The 20,277-nt window shown below is 31.0% G+C and overlaps 2 protein-coding genes across 2 annotated transcripts; both read right to left on the bottom strand.

Moving 5' to 3' along the window:
• Positions 1 to 13,142: 13,142 nt before the first annotated feature.
• On the bottom strand, positions 13,143 to 16,715 carry LOC112093168. The gene is made up of 4 exons (XM_024171115.1): positions 16,441 to 16,715; positions 16,023 to 16,158; positions 14,084 to 14,194; positions 13,143 to 13,608 (listed from the first exon to the last, which is right to left on the bottom strand). The coding sequence occupies exons 2-4, from the start codon at positions 16,137 to 16,139 to the stop codon at positions 13,375 to 13,377; spliced, it is 462 nt and encodes a 153-aa protein (XP_024026883.1). The 5' UTR covers positions 16,140 to 16,158; positions 16,441 to 16,715; the 3' UTR covers positions 13,143 to 13,374.
• Positions 16,716 to 17,436: 721 nt separating this feature from the next.
• Positions 17,437 to 20,049, bottom strand: LOC21406791 (bax inhibitor 1). The gene is made up of 6 exons (XM_024171099.1): positions 19,815 to 20,049; positions 18,983 to 19,126; positions 18,780 to 18,871; positions 18,140 to 18,326; positions 17,896 to 18,051; positions 17,437 to 17,782 (listed from the first exon to the last, which is right to left on the bottom strand). The coding sequence occupies exons 1-6, from the start codon at positions 19,935 to 19,937 to the stop codon at positions 17,732 to 17,734; spliced, it is 753 nt and encodes a 250-aa protein (XP_024026867.1). The 5' UTR covers positions 19,938 to 20,049; the 3' UTR covers positions 17,437 to 17,731.
• Positions 20,050 to 20,277: the final 228 nt, after the last annotated feature.

Here is a 20,277-nt window from a genome sequence, read left to right as displayed (position 1 = left end):
ATACTATATTATATATTATAATTATAATATGTTATATTATATTATATTATATTATATTATATTATTACATTTTATATTTATATTATATTTCTAATAATATAATATAGTATAGTTGTAACATTATAATATAAAATAATCACAATATTATTATTTTATTATATTATATATCATTTTATATTATATATTATGATTGCATTATAATAATAATTAATTATATAACTATAATTATAATTATATATATTATATCCTTTTAATTTTATATATATAATATTAGTTATTAAATTATTATATTAATATATATGATATTAGTTATATTAGCATGAGAGATAATTTTGTCAATATGAATATATTCATATCTCATTTCATTATATTTGTAAAAGTATAACCAAATAAATGAATTATTTTTTCTTTCCATTCTATTTCATTGCCATTTACATTTCTATTTCCATTATTATTTCTCAACAGTAACCAAACGCACCTTAAAATTATATATCCGCCCACTCGCCTAACTTATTATACCGACTCCGCCCGTAACAAAAACTCAATATTACAGACGCATAAAAAGACGCACTAATATTTGTGTTGCCTTTTCTACAGATTGAATCAAGTGGGCTTGTGACTCACAATGTTGCTATATAGCTTTTCAGGTTCAAAGTTCAAAACAGGTTCATGCATAAATGTACAACTTTTCAATAAATGTTTAGGATCATATTTTGAGTAAAATAACTGAATAGAATAAAAAAATTAAATTTTCTAATAAACGATAAAAAATATTAGAAGAAAATTTGTAAAGTCTCATCAAAGTTCTGTTTTAATTACTTCAAAAGAATTTTTTTAAGAAGTTAATTTTGCAGATTTCATCTGATTTTTTTTTTATTTTAAAAAAAAGTCAAAATTCTTTTGGAAGATCGTAAACACGTCTAAAAGCTGTTTAGGACCCATTTGAGAGTTTTTTCTTTGAAAAAAGTGTTGAACTTACCTGCATAGTACTTGGGTCTAATTTTTACTCTTTACTATTAATTAATTAATATAGTTATTTAATTAAAAAATATTAATCAAGAATAAGGAATAAAAATGTAAACTCATGCACTCTAATAAGTATTTATCTCATTTTTCCTTTTTCTTTTAATCTATAAAAGAATGTAAGTAAAAGCTGTGACTTTTCAGTAAGTGTTTACAACCATATTTTTAAAAAACTTATGGGATATTTGTTTTAAGGGTGTATCTCTGGTTCTGAATCATAATTCTTGGCTCTATACAGGCCGTGTTTAGAATTGATCGCGTTTTTATTTTTCACACTTTTCGAGAAAAAAAATTGAAAACGTTTTTAAAACTGCGTTTGACACAATAAAGACAAAAAATGAAAATGAAAATGATTTTTTGGTTTAGTGTAAAATGAATGAGAAGTGAAAAATTACTTTAAGTCATTTTTTGTTTTCGTTTTCCCATCTCTCGAGCATAGAGAGAGAAAGAGAGACATTAATGGGTTTTTTTACACTAAAAACAACCTCTTGATAAAACTACTAAACGCATTTTCAAAAATGATTTCTGCCTGAGATTGAAAACGTTTTCATTTTCATTTTCATACAAAAAATAAAATCATTTTAGAACGAGTTTCAAATGCTTTGACAGTATTTTTCTCTCACAAAAAATTTAAATTTCAAAAATCAAAATCATGAATCATGATTTTGAATCCATAAACCAAACGTCCCATTAATGTGTCCAAATAATTTTAAAATTTTTAATAAGTAATGAAAGTTTTGGAATGAAGTTTATAATACCTTAATAAAACTCTCGTACAAGTTTTAAAGTCTATCAAAAAATATTTATTTAAAAGCCTCATTTTATGGCTTTGACTAAAAACTATTCTAAAAAGCCGAAACATTTTTGACATATCAAGTAAACACTTACAAAAGTAATTTTTAGACCCAGAAAGCCAAAAACGGTTTCTAAAAAGCTCTGTCAAACATGCCCTTAATCTAGTAAGGCCAAAGTAACTTTTGAGATTAAAGTCACGTTTATTTCACCGATTTGAATTTTGTTACAGTAAAAAGTTCTCAGAAACTGTCACATTTAACTTTTTTACTATAATAAAAAATTATCACATAAAATTATATTTCAACTCAAATTAATAAAGAGCATTCTTTGATAAGAGAAAAAAATGAAATGAGGGAAAATAAAGGAGGGAGAGCCCCAATCCATTGTTTGGTTGGAGGGAGACGATGAGGAAAAAGAGAGGCGGAAGGAGAGCCCAATGCCACGTGGAGAGAACTGATTGCCAGGTGAAAAGCATGAGCAGGTTGATGTCACCCACCTTTTGCTAACTAAAGGGCCATTGATAGCGCCTGGGTTGCATCATGGTCCATGGCAGTCCACACCTGCCCACGAGGCCACGAAGCATATGGGCACCAATGGATACCATTGTTTTCTCTTAAAGAAATATGTTGCCTTTTTCCTTTAGGTTTATAATAAGGAGAGGACACGATAAAGATCAAAGTACTTGGTACATTAGTTGTGCTCTGATATGATTTTCAAGCAATCACACTCTCTTAAGGTAGATACGTCTGGATTTAGAGCCTACACATTATTTATGTATTAATACATGTACTGTAATTATATGTAATAAGTTTTATAAAAAATTAGGAGCTTTCTCTAGTAGTCCCTATAAAATTAGACTACAAGTAATTTTTTACTTTTCAGTTGTTAAATATGTATTAAAATTTATCTGTTTTACGTACTTTTTCAATTTGACGTGATTTTAATCAAATTTAACGGTTAAAAATTAATACTATCGATTGAACGGACTCTCAGAGAAACTCTCAAAAAGAATTAATGTATAATAAAGTTATTGACACCGTCCCTGAATTATGAGCACTGTCTATTTCATCCCTGATCATTTTTCTTAATAGATTAATCTCTAAACTTTGAGTTTTTGATAGTTTAAGTCCTTATATAAAAATTGATGAGGGATCATTTGAAATTTAAAAGAGATAGTTTTAGTCCCTGATATTGCATCCATGTCGCATATAGTAACTCAAAGTTTTAGAGAAATAATTATATTAAATACAAAATGTTCTAGTTTATAAGGTTTTTCAACAACCGTGAAAGGATATATTGTATTTGATGTATTATTTCTATAAAATTTTTGGTTAAAATGCAACTGGAAGGTGATTATTTATGTTAAATTTTAAGAATCTTTCGTTAAATTCAATGTCAAGAATTAACACCATCTACAAAGAAAAAAAATTTAATGCTCATAATTTAAAGACTAAGGACATGTTCATTTGATCGTATTAAAATACCATATTGTATAATAATACAATAATATAATGTTTAGTGTGATCATCGTATTGTATAAACTAATAAGGATGGTTAATTAATATGGTCTATGTTGTCTTATTAAATACATCTCATTTCTAGCGTATTGTATTGTATTATTTTATAGTGGATCAATAATTCATGTATGAATTGTGTACGACTAAATGTCAAGGTCATGCCGGAGCCTATAATTGTTGAAAAATTTGAGGCGCATAATGTAAATTTTATATTTATTAAAAATTACATTTTAGGGGGCATAATGCAAATTTTATATTTATTAAAAATTAAATTTTGACCCTAAAACTTTAATAAAATTACATTTTGACCCCAAAACTTTTTTTAAAATTATACTTTGACCCCAAGTTTTTATAAAATTTCATTTTGATCTCAAAACTTTTAAAAATTATATTTTGACCCTAATTTAAAAAAAATTGCATTTTGACCCCCAAATTGTTAAAATTTTACATTTTAACTCATTCTATAATATGTCATGACACCAAATACCGTATTGTATTATGATAATACAACACAATATAATACACTTTATATAATACAATACAATATAAGCTACTAAATATAGCCTAATAATACTAAAAACCCTCTATAATACGATAGTAATTTGTAGTAGTTCAAAAACAATCATAATGATTATTATTGTTACGGGCAGGAGGAATAGAAAAGTGCTCATTACATAGTCTTGTTTGGTATGTCATCATAAGAAAATATTGTATTGTACAGTATAGAGTTGATTTTTTTTTTCGGATAAAATAGTTTGTTGAGAAATGGGTTATTTTATTTAATGTTGTTATTGAAGACTTCCAAATCAGAACTTCTTTAAGTTTCCCTTTTCTTTCCTTTGAAAAGTAGAATGGCACCTTATGACATCCAAGAATAGGGTTGGCAATGGAAATTGGAAATAAATAAATTATTTATATACACATATATTATTTCCTTTATAAAATTATTGTTAAATTTTTCCCCTCAAAATCTGGGAATTCTTTATTATTTATTTTTCGGTGAGTGGTTGGTTCAATGGTTTATGACATCCAAAATGTTAGGGTAGGCAATGAGGTCTGTAGTGGATTATGCTCCACCAATAATATTTTTTATAAATTAGCTTTTTACATCACATAACACGGCAAACTTGCCATAGCGTCCTATTCGGCTGTTTATATATTTATGAAATTGAGTATGCAATTTTTGTGGCATGTCGTGTTAAGCAGATATGTCACGCCAATAAAACAATTCAATGATAGAAATTAGGAGTAAAATAAATAATTTTCATATAATTGCTTATTTAGGTAATCCTTGCCTATTATATAGTATTTGTTCGTAGACGTAGTATTGATTAAGGGTCTGCTCACTTACGGATTCATCAGGTTTTGAATTCAAAAACAAATTTGAAACTTTGAATCAGTATTTGGTTCATTTTTTTTCTAAACTTGAATTGTGGGCTTAGAACTCAAATGTGTTTAGAACCCTTTTAAAATTTCTAGACTCTATTTTATCCGATAAGACTTGTCAAAGAAAATTATTTTTTTTAGGCCTCGTTCATTTTATCTATTTGAGTTTTTAATTTTAAATTTTTAAAGTTAAAAACACTCAAAAAATGTCATATCTAATTTTTTTTATTACAGTTAAAAATTTTAAAAAAATACCACATCTTAATTCAAATTAAAAATTTAAATCTACAAAGCTAACGAGACATTAGTTTCTTAATAGCTAAGAATGCATGCCTTAAAGTACTGAAACACACCTATAGTTTCTTAACAGCTAAGAATGCATGCCTTAAAGTACTGAATCACACTGCGCGTAAATTAGTCAATTTCCAATTAATAATAATAATACTCATATAGAAGGTCACACTTAGTTCGATTTCTTATTTAATTTTTTTTTATATATAAAGTATGTTTCCAAATTTTAAGAGCATCTCTAATACAATACTATTTGTTATAAATTTAATATTTGAGTATAAAAAATACTCTCCAATATAATATTATTTGTTATACTAAATTTATGGATATACTTTGTAATAAATATTCTACCAATTGTACTTTATCTTCTCATTAAGGGACTTTCTCTGATGTTTTATCTTTTTTAAAAATACTGGTGTTTTTTGTTTATCAGCCGTCAAATCTTTATTAAATCTGGTCAAAAGTCAAATCAGATTAAAAAAATAATACAAATCTGACGGTTGATAAACATGGAGCGTTGGTGTTTCTTCAAAAGAAGAAACACCAGAGAAATTCACTCTCATTTAATCATTACAACTTTTTTGTTTTTAAATTATTTTAAAATTAAAAATGTACTTTTACAAGTTTTAAAGCTTAATGACCATAGGAAAAATAGTAAATTTAGCATCTAAAATAGCATTATACATTGGATTACAAATAAAAATAATATGCATATTATACTTTTTAATGTCAAAAATACAATTAGTATTAGCATTTGTATTGAAAATGATCTAACCAACCTTTTTTCTAACAAAAAGAGATAACACATTTTTTAGGAAAAAATATATTCTAAATTAAGGCGATATAAACCCCAATCCCAACCTGTAAGGTCTTAAACTATAAGAAAATTATAACTCGAATGAAATGCTTAAATAATTCGAGTTTTTCTACAGTAAAATGCTCTCACAAACAATTACATCTAACTTTTTTCCTACAGTAAAAAACTCTCACATAAAATCACATCTCAACTCAAATTAAAAACTCGAATCAACGAACTAAACGGGCCCAGCATGTATCGAGTCTCGAAACCGGATGACTATAGATACACTAGAGATCAAGTACATATATTGCTTTTAACATATCCTTTACCATCGATGAAAGTATCTGATCAAGCAAAATGGAGAGATAATCTGTAGCATTAAAGCCACACAAGACGACACAAATCTAGCATAATGAAGACACAACCAAACACAAAAAACAAGATAAACACACCAAAACATTTAGCGTAAAATTCCCTAAAAAAATATTTGGTGTAAAAATCTACGTTATTACATACCTAAATACATTAGAAAACAAAATGAAGACGCTAAGCAGCGCTGTCAAAGCCTTTGATAATGAAACTACTAACAAAAGGACATCCAAGTAAAGAAGATGATTTTGAGAGATGTAACGATGATGAAGCGCCGCATAACAGCGGTGAATGAACCACGCGCCGTTACCGCCGTCACCACACAGATCAAAACCTTGAAAGTTGCTTGGCCCTCAAAAAGCAATCACACCAAGAACAACAAACCACAACGAAAGGCCATCATACACCTAAGACACCTTATTACACTAGAACTAATACCTAATTTTTTTAGAGCAATAATTCACATGATGAAAAAAATTACTCATTTGTCAAGATTATGTGTAATCTGTAAAACTTATAGTACAGTTTTTTCTAAACATTTTACTCCTTATAAGTTACATTTTAATTTTATAATGTGGTATAAACCTGTTTTTTTTTTTTTTTTTCATAATCTGTATTATTTTCCATATTTTAAACTCCCACTTCAATCAGTTATAAATTTGCTTTTACAAAATCCTTTATTTTTATTGGACATATAAGAACCATTTAAGCCATTTCTTAAATTATTAGCAAATCCATATTATAAATCCGTGGTACTTGGAGTAAAAGACCAAGTGGTGTTATATGGTTGAAACTCAGAAAGTGACACAGATGAAACATTCAAATAATATGTAATTGTCAATATTATTGCTTTGGGCTCTTTCGGAGGGGACCCCTCAATTAAAGCATTTCTCAATATTACGACCATAAGTAGTGTTTCAGTATAAAATAATTGATGCTTAGTAATTGGACAGCACAAATAATTTTATAAGCTTTTCAGTTTCAACCCTGTTTGATGTTGAATTAATAAAATAAAACCATTTTCTAGATCCCTTTACCTTTAAAAATTTTAAATATGATGCAAATTAGTGAGCTTTAGACGTAATTATTCCTGTCTATATATATGAGCATTTTTATATTAACCCAATAAAATATTAGCTTTTTCTAATTAATTATATAGGGTCATTTCTCTTTCAAACCTTCTATAGAATTCTGGATCTTTCACTATAATATATCTTTTTTTTTTAGAAACTATAATATATCTTTTGGTTCTTAGGGGTTTGACTTTTTTTTAAGGTGTAAGGTTTATAGGTTCCATTTTATTTAAGAAAATAAATTATTATAAGGACCTATTTAATTCGTTGATTTAAGTTTTTAATTTAAGTTGAGATGTGACTTTATGTGAGAGTTTTTTACTGTAGTAAAAAAATTAAATGTGTCTGTTTCTGAGAATTTTTTACTATAGTAAAATTCTAATCGGTAAAATGAACGGGACTTAAAATTTAAACCCTGGTGGACACACACTCAACTACTTGGGCTAGGCATTAGCACGTTGGCCTTTGCCAAAGCCATCGTTCCCCTAATTTCTTTACAGGAAAAGAAAAAAAAAAAAAAAAACAGTGCTTATTGGTGACAAAACAGTTTATATTTTTAATCATTTTCGATGAATGTCAAAATTCGTGGCCTTACATAGAGCATATCACGTTTTATTAGCACCAAAGCAATGAGGGGAAAAGAAAAGTAACAAATTGTGAAAAAATAATTACATCATGAAATTAAAATATAATTACAAAATAAGTAATTTTAGTTATAGAAAATCTATATTTAATGCATACGCATGCATGATTATTATGATAAAATTGTTTCATGTATCACCGTTATAAAAGAGGGAAAAAAATTGTGATCCTAAGCTAATTAACCCAACTTCTCATTCTATATTAGCCAAAGAAATTATGCTTTAATTTAACAAAGTTGATGACAATTGCCATCAAGCATTAATAACTTACTCATTCTTCTTCTTCTTCTCCTCTCTCTCTCTCTCTCTCGCTCTCTCTCTCTCTCTCTATGTGTGTGTGTATATATATGTGTGTATATAAGGATAACGGATCGAATTTCTTTCACCGCCATTCCGGAGATACTGTGAGGAAGATGCACATTCAGGTTAAATGGCTAAATATATGTGTGTGTGTGTATATATGTGTGTATATATATATATATATGTATTTATATAAAACGCCGGCAAAATGTATAAACATGCTTTATAGTTGATTTTGTTTTAATAATTAGATTTATGATTGACAGCATATATAAAAAGTAAAAACAGATTAAAAACAAGGGAAACGTTTTATAATCTCCATAAATATTTGCTACTAGTAGTAAATCTCAGCAGAACCTTGGTCCACAAAATAATAATAATAATAATAAAATCACCAGAACATCAAAGTAAAGTCATGCTTTATGCCATGTTTGGTAGGATAGATAGAAAATAGGAAGAAAATAGAAGTAAAATACTTAAGTGAAAAAAGTAAAATGCTTTTCTCTCATATTGTTTGGTAGAAGAGAAAGAAAAGTGAAAAGAAAAATGTCAAATTTAAGACATTTTACAATAATATCCCAATATAAATAAAAATATGATGAATGGTGAACGTTAAAATTGTTATTTTATATCTCATTTTTTTGTCAAATTTTTTCTTCCTTTTTTCTTTCCAAAGTTGGAAGGATTAAATATTGATGGGCCTCATAAATTTTTATTTTCTTTCATTCCTCATTTCCTCTCTATTAAACAACTTAAAATTTCATTTTTCTTTATAAAATCCTTTCTCTATTTTCTTTCCTCTCTTTTCCACCCTACCAAATACACTGTTAATGTATAAACAGTTGCTAAGCTCTGGAATAAGTTCAAAATGATAAAGACAAGATTAAGTTAACCACCCACTAAGCCTAAATGCTTGGTGATTGAGTCAGATGAAAAGGGACCTTTTCTAATATATATATATATATATGTATGTATGTGTATATATATCATCAATAAAACTATGAATATCAAGAACCAGATTATGCCAAAACAAACAAGAAATTATGGTGGGCTCTGATCGGGATTTGCAACTGATAAAACACATATATAATGGGGCCAAAAGAATAAATTAGGCATTTGTAGTTACCTTTCATCATAAAGAAAAATAATCTTCTCTGACTTTAGAACGAAAAGCACTAAACTACGGTAATTAATCAGTTTCTCTTTGACAATCTCACTTGAAGTACTTTTAGAGAAAAGAAAAATAGAAAGAAATAAAGCAAGCAACACAATGCAACGTAATTCACAGGCCCCGTTCATTTTACCGATTCGAGTTTAGAATTCGAGTTTTATTACAGTAAAAAGCTCTCACATAAAGTCACATCTCAACTCGAATTAAAAACTCGAATCAACGAACTAAACGAGCCCACAGTGTTACTATAAGATAAGAGTGTCTTGTGGAAAAGACTATTTTGTTCCGTCAGATCATTAGATTAATTTTTTAACAGTTTAATTATGTACGGTACGTTATAAATTTTTAATGTGAACATATACATATCTAAACATTATAAATTAATTTAACAATTGCAAATAATAATGATTAAATTAATAGAACAAAATAACTTTCTCCATTATAAAGATTCAATATAAGATAACCAAAAGAGAAAAAGTTATTTGGGAGTAAGAGGATAAAAGAAATTTTGTGATGGGAAATCTTCGGTTAGAGTCTTAGAGATATGTATGGATAGATTCCACTGCCCTTAGCCTTTTTAAGCCCATGATTTTAAGGTTTTTTTTTTTTTTTTTTTTTTCATAACGCAACCAAATAGTGATGTTGGTTTGATGGCGACGTTGATGATGACCATGTTAATAAATATCAAGATTATTAGTCAAAGTTTAGCTTGAGCTTTCCTAAATACTAATAATAATAATAACTAAAAAGAAGAAATTTTAGTAAATGATCTGCTTTTCTTTCCTTATTCAATAAATAACTTCAATTATTGATATGAAAAAAATGACCAACCATAAAAAAAAAAGACCAAGTATTAGTCAGTAAATATGAAACTTCCTAATTAATTAGCCGGTACTATTATATTACTAAATAAATATAAGATTTGATTAGCAAAAGAAGTAAATATGAGATTTATAAAGTAAATATGAGATTTGTAAATTAATTTTAGTTTGTAGATAGGAGACTTACTAAATTGATCAGTCATTCTCTTCTTAAATTATCATCAAATAGGTCGAGTGTTTTTTTTCCCTGAAGTTTAGTTATTCATCTGTATTACTTTTTTTTTTTTTTTTTTTTTTTTTTTTTTTTTTTTTTTTTTTTTTGTAAATTAACCATAAAATTTTCTTTAGAAGTTTATATTCGAATATCAATTTTTCTAATTCACCACATCCAGTTAGTGTTAAAGAAAAAATAGAGAATTTACTCTTGAGAGTGCAGAATTTGGACGTTATCCCTTACTCTTGATAAATACCATTTTATTAGTATAATTATTTGATTAAAAATATTATGAATCAAGAGTAAAATGTAAAATTTACTCTTGAGAGTGGACCTTTACCCCTTATTCTTGATAAATGCTCTTTTATTAGTGTAATTATTTAATTAAAATGGTTATAAATTAAAAGTAAAAGACAAAAATTTTAAGGGAAAAAGAGGGAAATAGGCCAAGACTTGAGATGAATTAAAATTAATAGGTCAATAGTTTACATAAGTTAATAAATAGGCCAAATTACTATTTTCGTCCATAACTTGTCTGGTTATGAACCATAACTTGATAAGTTATTGTCCATAACTTATCTGGTTATGAACCATAACTTGACAAGTTTGTCAATAACTTATCTGGTTATAAACTATAACTTGACAAGTTTGTCTATAACTTATCTGGTTATGAACCATAACTTAACAAGTTATGGCATATTAATTTCTATAACTAAAAATTAACCTATATACTTTATTAAGCTTTTGATATTTGGCATATTTTCTACCATTTCCGAAATTTTTTAATCACACACTTTTAAAGACATTTATCAAAGATTACTCTCGCTAAATATAACACTTGAGCCAGTCGGCCTGGGTTGAGACAGGAGATGTTCATCTCCAAAACGGGGCCTAGATTCTGGGCTTGGACCATATAGCCCAAAGAAACCCAATAGTACCGGTCCACGTTCTAATTTGTTTAATTGTAAAAAACCAATAGAAATAATTACATAAAATACCTACTTTCTACTTCTAGGAATTATTCATCCAATAAACTTTTCTTAAAAAGTCAAAACTAGTTTCAACCCTTGACAATTGAGATCTAATTTATGGTGCTTCTATAATCTAGGCATCACCGAAAGGCACCATCTAGTCTAGGATAAGATGGGGGAAAAAAAAAAAAAAAAAAGGAAAGCCATGATTAGCGTAATTGGGCCTTCTTCTGTTCAAACTTTATTTGATGTCTGGTCACTTTGATAAGATTAGAACGTCTTTGTCTAGGTCAACAATTCCTCAAGCTCCACAACACAGCCAAAAATTGCATGAAATCAAATCCACCATCGGAAGGAAAAGTGAAACCAAACATTAATGCGGTTATGGTATTATGCATTGTGAAATGACTTGTGCTTGGACTAACTGGTTGAGGAAGGCAGAGCTAAAAATAAAAAATAAAAAAAAAATATCTCAAAAAATAAACGCAGGTGAGCTTGCAGAGATAAGTTCTAGGTTATTTTTTCAAAGAAGAGATTCTAAGTACGCATAACAAAAAAAAATATATCAGTAAGATGCTTTTCCGCGATAACATTTTTTATCATGTTTCTCTAAATTATCATATTCTAATCAATTTAACATGACATTGATTTGATCTAAGAAAGTGTTTTGACACTTAAAACTGTATGCTACTAGAGCTGTGAGTTTGAACTAGACAAAACGAGCTAACCCGAGGCTCATCACTGTTAGTTCAGATCAGGCCGGGCTAAAATTTCGATCCCAAAAGTTTATTTGGGCAAGGCCAACCCGATCCAAATGCTCTCTTTAAATTTTTTTTTTTTTGAAAATATCTTATAAAATTTCAGGTCAATTCTAAACTTTTCGGGCTTTAAAGCCGGACTGGGCCATTCTTTTCTCATTTAGGACCGGGCCGACCCAAAATTTTCACGGGCTGTCAGAGCTGAGCCGGTGGCCCAATATTTCACCTCTATGTACTAGAAATAAGGTATTTTTACTCTGCTATAGAATTGTCCCATTTTTTATTATCAAGCACATATATATTAGTAAAGACGGAAAAATACAATTGTTTAAAAAAAAAACATCCACGTATTGTATTGTAACGTATAGGGTGTAAAATCAGCTCTTGGGTTGAGCGGTTGACTTTAAACTAAAGGGACCATTATATATCAGATTGATGTTTGCCTCTTTACTTTCTGAAACCTACCTAATGCCTCCTCTTTTATATCGTGGAAAGCTCTCACACGCGCTTCATAAAAAAAAATTATATAAATATATATATATATATATTTCATTTTATTGTATACTTGTTACAAAGTATAATTGAAAAAAACATACCTTCCTTCCTAATTTACTACTATATTTAGAAATAAAATCCATGATAACTTCACCATCAAAACGTCCTTGTCCCATGGGTAATAGACTAGAAAACAACATTAGTTTCACAAAAGAGTCCATAGGTAATTTAGAATCTCTAAAATTGAACGAGAAACAAAGTCAAGCGTAGCAAGGATAGCTAGGGGTAGATTTTCTCTTTCCTAGTTCCTCTAACTATTATTACCTTTTTTTTTGTTAGGGAAAGTGTCTAATTATATGGATCCTGCTAAATTCGCAATCTTAATCTTACACAAACATGTTAATGGGTAGAAAAAGAAAAACACTCCGATCCTAGTAAAAATTCTAAGACTAGTAAAATTCTTGATCAGTACCTCGCTAAGCATAAAGTCATCCTTGGACGTTATCGCATGGTATGAATTGACTTAATGGGACAAAACTGCATATCACATTTTCACAGAACAAAATATTGTTGATTTACCTTATTACCTAACCAAGTTTTAACTCGGTTAATAAGAGAACCACGTATCTCAAAGCACAAATAACGATTCAGCCCAACCCCCCCGCCAAAAAAAAAGAAAAAGGAAAGAGAATCTGATGGGCACTCTTACAAAAGTTGATTCTAAAATCTGCCATTTCAAGTCTGCTAAAATCATCTCACATTGGCTTGTTGCGCAGCAGAAGATTCTGAGTCCTTATTGCTGACTTCTGTGTCTATATTATGCACTTTTGCATTTTTTGCGGCCTCGGCTCTTTCGAGCAAAGCCTGTTCTTGCATTGCTGCCATCATTTGCCTCATCGTCTTCTCCTCCCCTTCAAGCTGCACTTTCATTATACTCTCAGCCTCTTTATCTAGGGGCGTAAAGTACTCTTCAATAGCAGCTTCCTACGAATAATAGTGGTTGAGCCGATCAATTATTCCCATTACCGAGAGAAATATCCGACTAGAATCAAGCTTAAAGGGGTTATGGGCATCGGCCATGATAACATAAGTTATCCAATCTTGTTAACCGTTGAGCTTCTATTATAATATTAATCATCTCTGAATGAATGACACTAGCATGCTTAGATCACTAGCATGCTTAGATAAGATCATGCATGATGTGGTGAGAGTGTGATCGTGATTCAAAGATTAGCACCGTATATAAACCTTCAGACTCAATTTTTTTTGGCCATCAAAAGGCCTCAAGAAACAAGATCCTAAGTTATTTAAATTTAAAAGTCCACTTCTGTTCCTTGTCCTCACTCAGTATTGAAAAAGAAGATTTGATTAAATAAAAGTTAGCGAGACGGTGCACCCCAACAATATGATCAATTTAAAGCCCTATCAAAAACCAGTGCCACAGAAATTTGCAACCTACCGTTTCTTCTAGCTTCTTGTTTAAAGTTTGCATCTCTTCAACCATACGCCGAACCTCTCCTAGAATAGCCTGCTCGGGGATCCTTCTTATAGCTGCCTTCCTTTCTTCTGCCTGGAGAGAGAGTAAGAGGGAGAAAGACATGATTTCAAGCGCATTGACAACCGCCATCTTGACGTCAAAATCAGGCCTAAAATAAGAATAGAGAAAGCTAAAACAGAATAAGATGAAGAAAGTTGAACTGAAGCATGGTTCCATTTTCTAAGAGACATCTGATAGTTAGTTAGTTAGTTATCAGTTAGTTAGTTAGGTGATTGATTAGTTGTTGCTACTTTAGTATTCTCTTAAGTATTTAGTTATCAGTTTGTAAGAAGGGTTAGTGGTATAAAAGGGAGAGGCTAGTAGTCTATAGGGATTATGGACTCATTTGTGAGTTTGGGGGTAACCCTGGGGTAGAGCTAGCAGATCTCTCAAACGTCCGCGAATCTATCCTCCCACTGAAACCAATCTAGTACCTCATCTTCCATGAATTCCTTTGCAAACCAGACCTTTCCACGTTCCGAAAATCAATTTTTCAGACAATATTCTTCCACTTTTACGATCCAGGAATCCGGATCTTCTCCTGAGAACATCGGCATTTCTAATCGCTGCTAACGTCCACACGTTCCAACCATTTCTATGCCCAAGAAAGTACTGCTCTATACCAATTTGATAAGAACCGGACTTGAATTGAGGAATTGAACAGAAAAGTAATTGAAAGAGAATACAAGATAGATTCGCAGCCGTTCGAGAGGTCTGCTAGCTCTCCCCAAGGGTTACCCCCAAACTCACAAATCAGTCCATAATCCCTATTGACTACTAGCCTCTCCCTTTTATACCACTAACCCTTCTCACAAACTGATAATTAAATACTTAAGAGAATACTAAAGTAGCAACAACTAATCAATCACCTAACTAACTAACTTCTAGGAGCCTATCAACATCACACTTTAACAAGCTTTCGTTGCAAAGAAGCTTGTCTATCAAAGCTTGTATCTCTTGCATTCGAACAGAACAATCATCTTGTTGATTGAAGCGAAACTAACCTATGACAAGTAATGTGAAGTTTATAAGATAGGCATAGAAGAATCAAATACAATTGACATCATCATTTTGCTTCCTTAATTTTCTTACAAAGATGAAATGAACTTTTACATATACACCCGCGCTGAATAACAACCAGTTATTAACTGCAAATCTGATCAAGTATCAGTCCCCCCGATATAATGCTAGTCTTTTTCAATATTTTATACACTCTGACAGATACATAAGATTATGCTCCCACATTACTGTATGGGAATCATCAATTGATTACAACAGACGATTAAACACTATTCAGAACATACAACAAACGCACACAGGTTAAATGTCTTCATACAGTACCTAATGATGCAATTTGCAAAGCAATGAGAAAGGCTCTGCATACAGTATTTCAAACAAAAACAAGATCATAACTCCCAGTCTAGCGGTTAGGATGCCGCTCTTGAGGACTGATTCAAGGTTCGATACTCTAGAGTGGAGCCCCACTTTGAGGTCCCTGCTTGACTGTCTGATGCTATATTTGTAGTGGGGGGAGTGAAATTGAACCCATCCTTTGAGTATAACTGGGTAAGGTCATTTTTATTCTATTGGTGAATCCCGAAATTTCTGCTATAGACCAGGCCGACGCAAATGCGATAGACACCAATGATATTTCCTTTTACTATTAGCAAAAGAAATTCATTCTAATAATGATCTCTGACATTACATTCATCATTTCCAATTTTCCATCACATAAAATGGCAAACCTAGTACCTAAAAGTTTCTGGCACTTATAAAGCAAAATCAACAAGAACATTCCAAACACATTTTTGACAATATAATCCTACAAATGAGAAGATTAAGAATAAGACGGAAGCTGAACCTGTTTAATCCGCCTCTCCATCTCCAATCTAAGCGATCGGATCCTCCGTTCTTCGTACCCAGAAAGAACCCTAACGTAAAACAAGGCTCTTCTTCCAAATTCCCGTAACTTATCCATTCTACCACTTTCCAATTTCCTGCAAAACAATCACACCGCACTTCAACTCATCAGCCACACAAGACCCACATATCGCTCCCAATATCAAGCGTTTGGCCAACGAGAAAGTACCGAAAAAGAAATATTTTCCGAGAAAACAAAAGTCCGAGGAAAGAATTGTTCACAACAGAAGCCACTGTAACTTAATTAAGTTCGCCATAGCTCATACTTAGAAAGCTAAGTTTTGCAAATCAATGGAAGAACAAGAAGGAGAAATATAAGAGCATCCAAAAGGATGATTTATAAGTCTCAATACAAATACCTTCGCCGACGATGGGGAGCTTCGACGGGACGTGAAATCCGGTCGTCTAGGGTTTCTCTGAGCTTGCGATGACAAGAGACGGCGTCGTTTTGCGTCTCTCTCCTTCTCTTCTCTCTCTCCGAGAAGAGAGAGCTAGGCGAAGAGTGACTGGCGTTAAGGAAATTGGCTTGAATAATTGATAAATAAAACTAAAAATTTGAGAGCTAGGGAGACCTGGGAGAGATGAAAGAAATGAGGGCAAAAATGGAAGCGAATTTTTACTTTTTGTAAACACCGATCTTCTCCTAGGATACGATTTTTTTTTTTTTTTTGGAAAGGATAGAATATGAAAATTTGGGACAAGTATTATTAATTGAGTGATTGTTCAGTTTTCCTACAATAATTCTCTTTTGTTTTTATATTTTAATTTGTTATTGTTATTATTAAAAATATAAATACTATTAATTTGTGCATAATCTCAAGTCTAAACCACAAAGATAAACTGCAATGTTATCTCCTTAAAAGAGGGAAAAAATTTATATTTTGTATAAGGACGACATGTCTATTTAGTTCGTTAATTTAAATTTTTAATTTAAATTGAAACGTAATTTTCTGTAAAAAAATTTTTACTCTAACAAAAAAATTAAATATAACTATTTTTAAAATTTTTTTATTATAACAAAACTTAAATTTTAAATTTAAATCGATAAAAAAAATGATTATATATACATAAAAAACTCGTCTTCATATGAATTTGCTCTCCTGAAATGCTGAAACAATTATGAATGCTGCAGACGATCTTTTGATTTTCTACTCTACACCAATTTTTTTAGAACTTCTCTATTAAATAAAAAAAAAAAGAAAGAAAACTAGCGATAATTATTCATTTTGCCATTGTTCTACGTACTTTTACAAATTGATGTGATTTTTCTCGAATAATTGAACCTCCAACTCAGGATGAAAAATGCTGAAACCAGGATTTAACGATCAAATATCAAGGATGAAACTAAGAGTGAGTTGCCGAGAAATGTAAACCAAACAGTGCCATTCAATTCATCATACAATCAAAAGTTAAAACGAACGTCAAGAAAACGTAAACCATTTGGATGATTTCAGATTTACATCACACAAAAGTGACATTAGCAAAACTAGACAGAAGTAAATACCACTTAACAAGTACTAGCGGTCACATGTATTCACTTTCTTGTTCGGGCGTTTTCTCTAGTCTACGATGAAAAAAAGATAATACAGAAAAGTTTGTAGTTTCATATAGTAAAGGATGATCGCTCCTTGGCATGTTCTCCACTGAAGTTCAGTCTCTTCTTTTCTTCTTCCTCTCATTCTTCTCAGATGCATTCTTTAACTGCACAGAGAATTTCATGCGATTAGTTACTCGGATAACAATATAACAAACATTGATAAATAGATACACGTAGGACTGATAATGTACCCTGAAATAGATTTAGGACAACTTACCATGATAATGAGGATTCGAACAAAGACAGCAACGAAGTCCGTGAAAAGGGTCAAGGCATGCTTAATGTAGTCCGTGTCACCGTGGTGTGCCTTCTCAATGATATCCTGAGTGTCCACTACCATGTAGCCCGCAAACACCAGAAGCCCGAAATACAACTGCAGATAAGTGAAGGAAAACAGTATAAGCAGAAGTGCAAAGGCAAACGATGAATGGTTTCCTGAAAAACAGGATTAGTAACCTAACCTCAAACTTAAAAATAGCAGTGGAACCCCCGAAGATAGAAGAAGCAAAGTGCAACCAGAGAAGAATGGACAAGCCCGAAGAAAGTAAGCCACCAAGGTAAAGGTACTCTCTGCGCCTAGCCAACATGGCTGCTGCTGAGAAACAGCCAAACGCCACTGAAGTTCCCACAAATGCGCTGACAAGAATGCTGACAAAGAGGAAATGATTTTGAAAAATCAGCAAACCCTTCTAACATTCAAGTTTAAACCGTAAAATAAATGGCAACAAACTAATAAACATTTCAATCACCAGAAAAGTGTCGAAGCATGGGTAACAATCTCAACCACGTCCAACGCATTAATAATAATAATAACGATAATAATAATTATTATTATAATAATTATTTTGTAACACAAAAGGTCAAAATTAAAGAAAAAAAACAAATAAAATAAAAATAAACTAACCAGATCAACTGCATCAAATATCTAAAATTCTGCTGCTAAAATGTTTGGAAAGGCAACTATAACTAGATCGATATATTTTCATCCATAATCAAAACTCAAGTCACGGTTCCAGACGTATACTTTTGTTAACCTTCAATCCAAATTAAGTAACTTCAAATCACCAAAAAAATATTAAGTGACTTCAAACAAACATATACCTTTGGTCGATCTCAACAGCTAGATCAATCAGAGGACCAACAGAAGCCCCCTCAAAAACAGCAGCCGCCATCAACACGCCAAACCTCTTTCGCTGCTCAAAATAATAAACCAAAAAAAAATGTCAGAATAAAATATAACTAAACCAAGCAGAGTACCGAACGAGATAACAAGCAAAGTGAGAAACAAAAAACAACAATCATACCTCTTCATAAGGAGGAGTTGAGAGTACCCAGACCATACATCCCATGGTGGCGAGAGTTGTAAGCAAGCCACCAATGTTATAAAGAACATGAAGGTATGCCCCAACAGCGGACGCGATCAAAGCCCAAAATAAAGTGATGTAAACCTACAAAGTTAAAGACGCAACCAAACTTAGTACAGCCCTAACAGAATCTTTCTCTACAGGCTTCACTCTTCAGACAATAAAACAAACAAAAGCTACCAAAAAAAAAACTAAGTCAAATTATGAAGATCAAACAAACTACTGCAGATAAAACTATAAACAATTCTCATAAGCTACAAGTGGAAACAAACTAAAAGATTATATGAGCAAATTAAAAAATTTGTAGGCAAGGACATCAAAATTTAAAACAAGAAAGAGAAATTAAGAGAAACTAACCAAACTACACTACTTTCTTCCACAGAAAGAGAAGAAACGCGACCAAGTTATGCCAAACCCTATAATTCATTTAATATTTAGTTTCATCTTTATAGCATAATCTCAAGACAACTTTCACCCTTTTCTTCAAATCAATAATCAAGTTATTGGACAAAAACCGCAACAGAAAACCTAAATTTCATTGCACCAAACAAATTTTCCTAATTTCTTCATTTTATTTGCGCTCGGCTCCACAAAAAGGGAATCACAGGACAACCAATCGATCAATTGGATGAATCAGAATAAAAGTCAACCAAAACCCTAGGAGTTCACGCGGTAAATGCAAGAATCTTTCGTCTTTCATCCCCTATTTTCTCGGTAAACAAACAGAATCTAAAGAACATGAAAGATCATGAGCCGACAAAATTCGGCTTACCTGTTGGAGATGAGCCTGGACGTGGGGAGAGATCTGGTGGAAATTCCTGAGCGAATCGTAACTCCATTGGTTTCTCGATCCAGATTTGGAATTGGGATCGAAGAAAGATGAGAAGGCTTCCATTTTCTTTCTGGGGAAATCTCCACTGAAGAAGATTTTCGCAACAAATTCCTGAGAAAATCGATTGTGAACAGCAAGACAGAGTTGAACCGGCTTTTTGGTACGATAACTCGAACTAAACACGAAATTTTGTTATTAAAAACTGCTATATATATCCGAATTTTAAGTGAGTTTCTTGGAAATTTCGAGGCTTCTTGGACTTACTATAGTACCCTTCATTTGGAGATATTTACGCGCAAGGGTCGCTTCCGCCGGAACCCGATTTGGACCCGATTTTTATTTTTATTTAATTTTATAATTTAAATTTAATTAGATTAGATTTTTTTGTTAATAAAAAAAACCT

This window comes from Morus notabilis, unplaced genomic scaffold (assembly GCF_000414095.1).
Source record: "Morus notabilis unplaced genomic scaffold, ASM41409v2 Scaffold789, whole genome shotgun sequence".
NCBI lineage: Eukaryota > Viridiplantae > Streptophyta > Magnoliopsida > Rosales > Moraceae > Morus > Morus notabilis.
The sequence above is the reverse complement of the archived record's forward strand: the minus strand, read 5'-3'. Positions and strand labels throughout refer to the sequence as shown.

Excerpts from the sequence above, each read along its gene's own strand:
- LOC112093168 (XM_024171115.1), bottom strand. The coding sequence starts at position 16,139 with ATGGATAAGTTACGGGAATTTGGAAGAAGAGCCTTGTTTTACGTTAGG. Across the intron at positions 14,195-16,022 it reads TGGAGAGGCGGATTAAACAG|GCAGAAGAAAGGAAGGCAGC; the intron begins GTTCAGCTTCCG and ends CTCTCTCTCCAG. Across the intron at positions 13,609-14,083 it reads ACAAGAAGCTAGAAGAAACG|GAAGCTGCTATTGAAGAGTA; the intron begins GTAGGTTGCAAA and ends TATTATTCGTAG.
- LOC21406791 (XM_024171099.1), bottom strand. The coding sequence starts at position 19,937 with ATGGAAGCCTTCTCATCTTTCTTCGATCCCAATTCCAAATCTGGATCG. Across the intron at positions 19,127-19,814 it reads TCCAGGCTCATCTCCAACAG|GTTTACATCACTTTATTTTG; the intron begins GTAAGCCGAATT and ends TTAACTTTGTAG. Across the intron at positions 18,872-18,982 it reads CAACTCCTCCTTATGAAGAG|CGAAAGAGGTTTGGCGTGTT; the intron begins GTATGATTGTTG and ends TATTTTGAGCAG.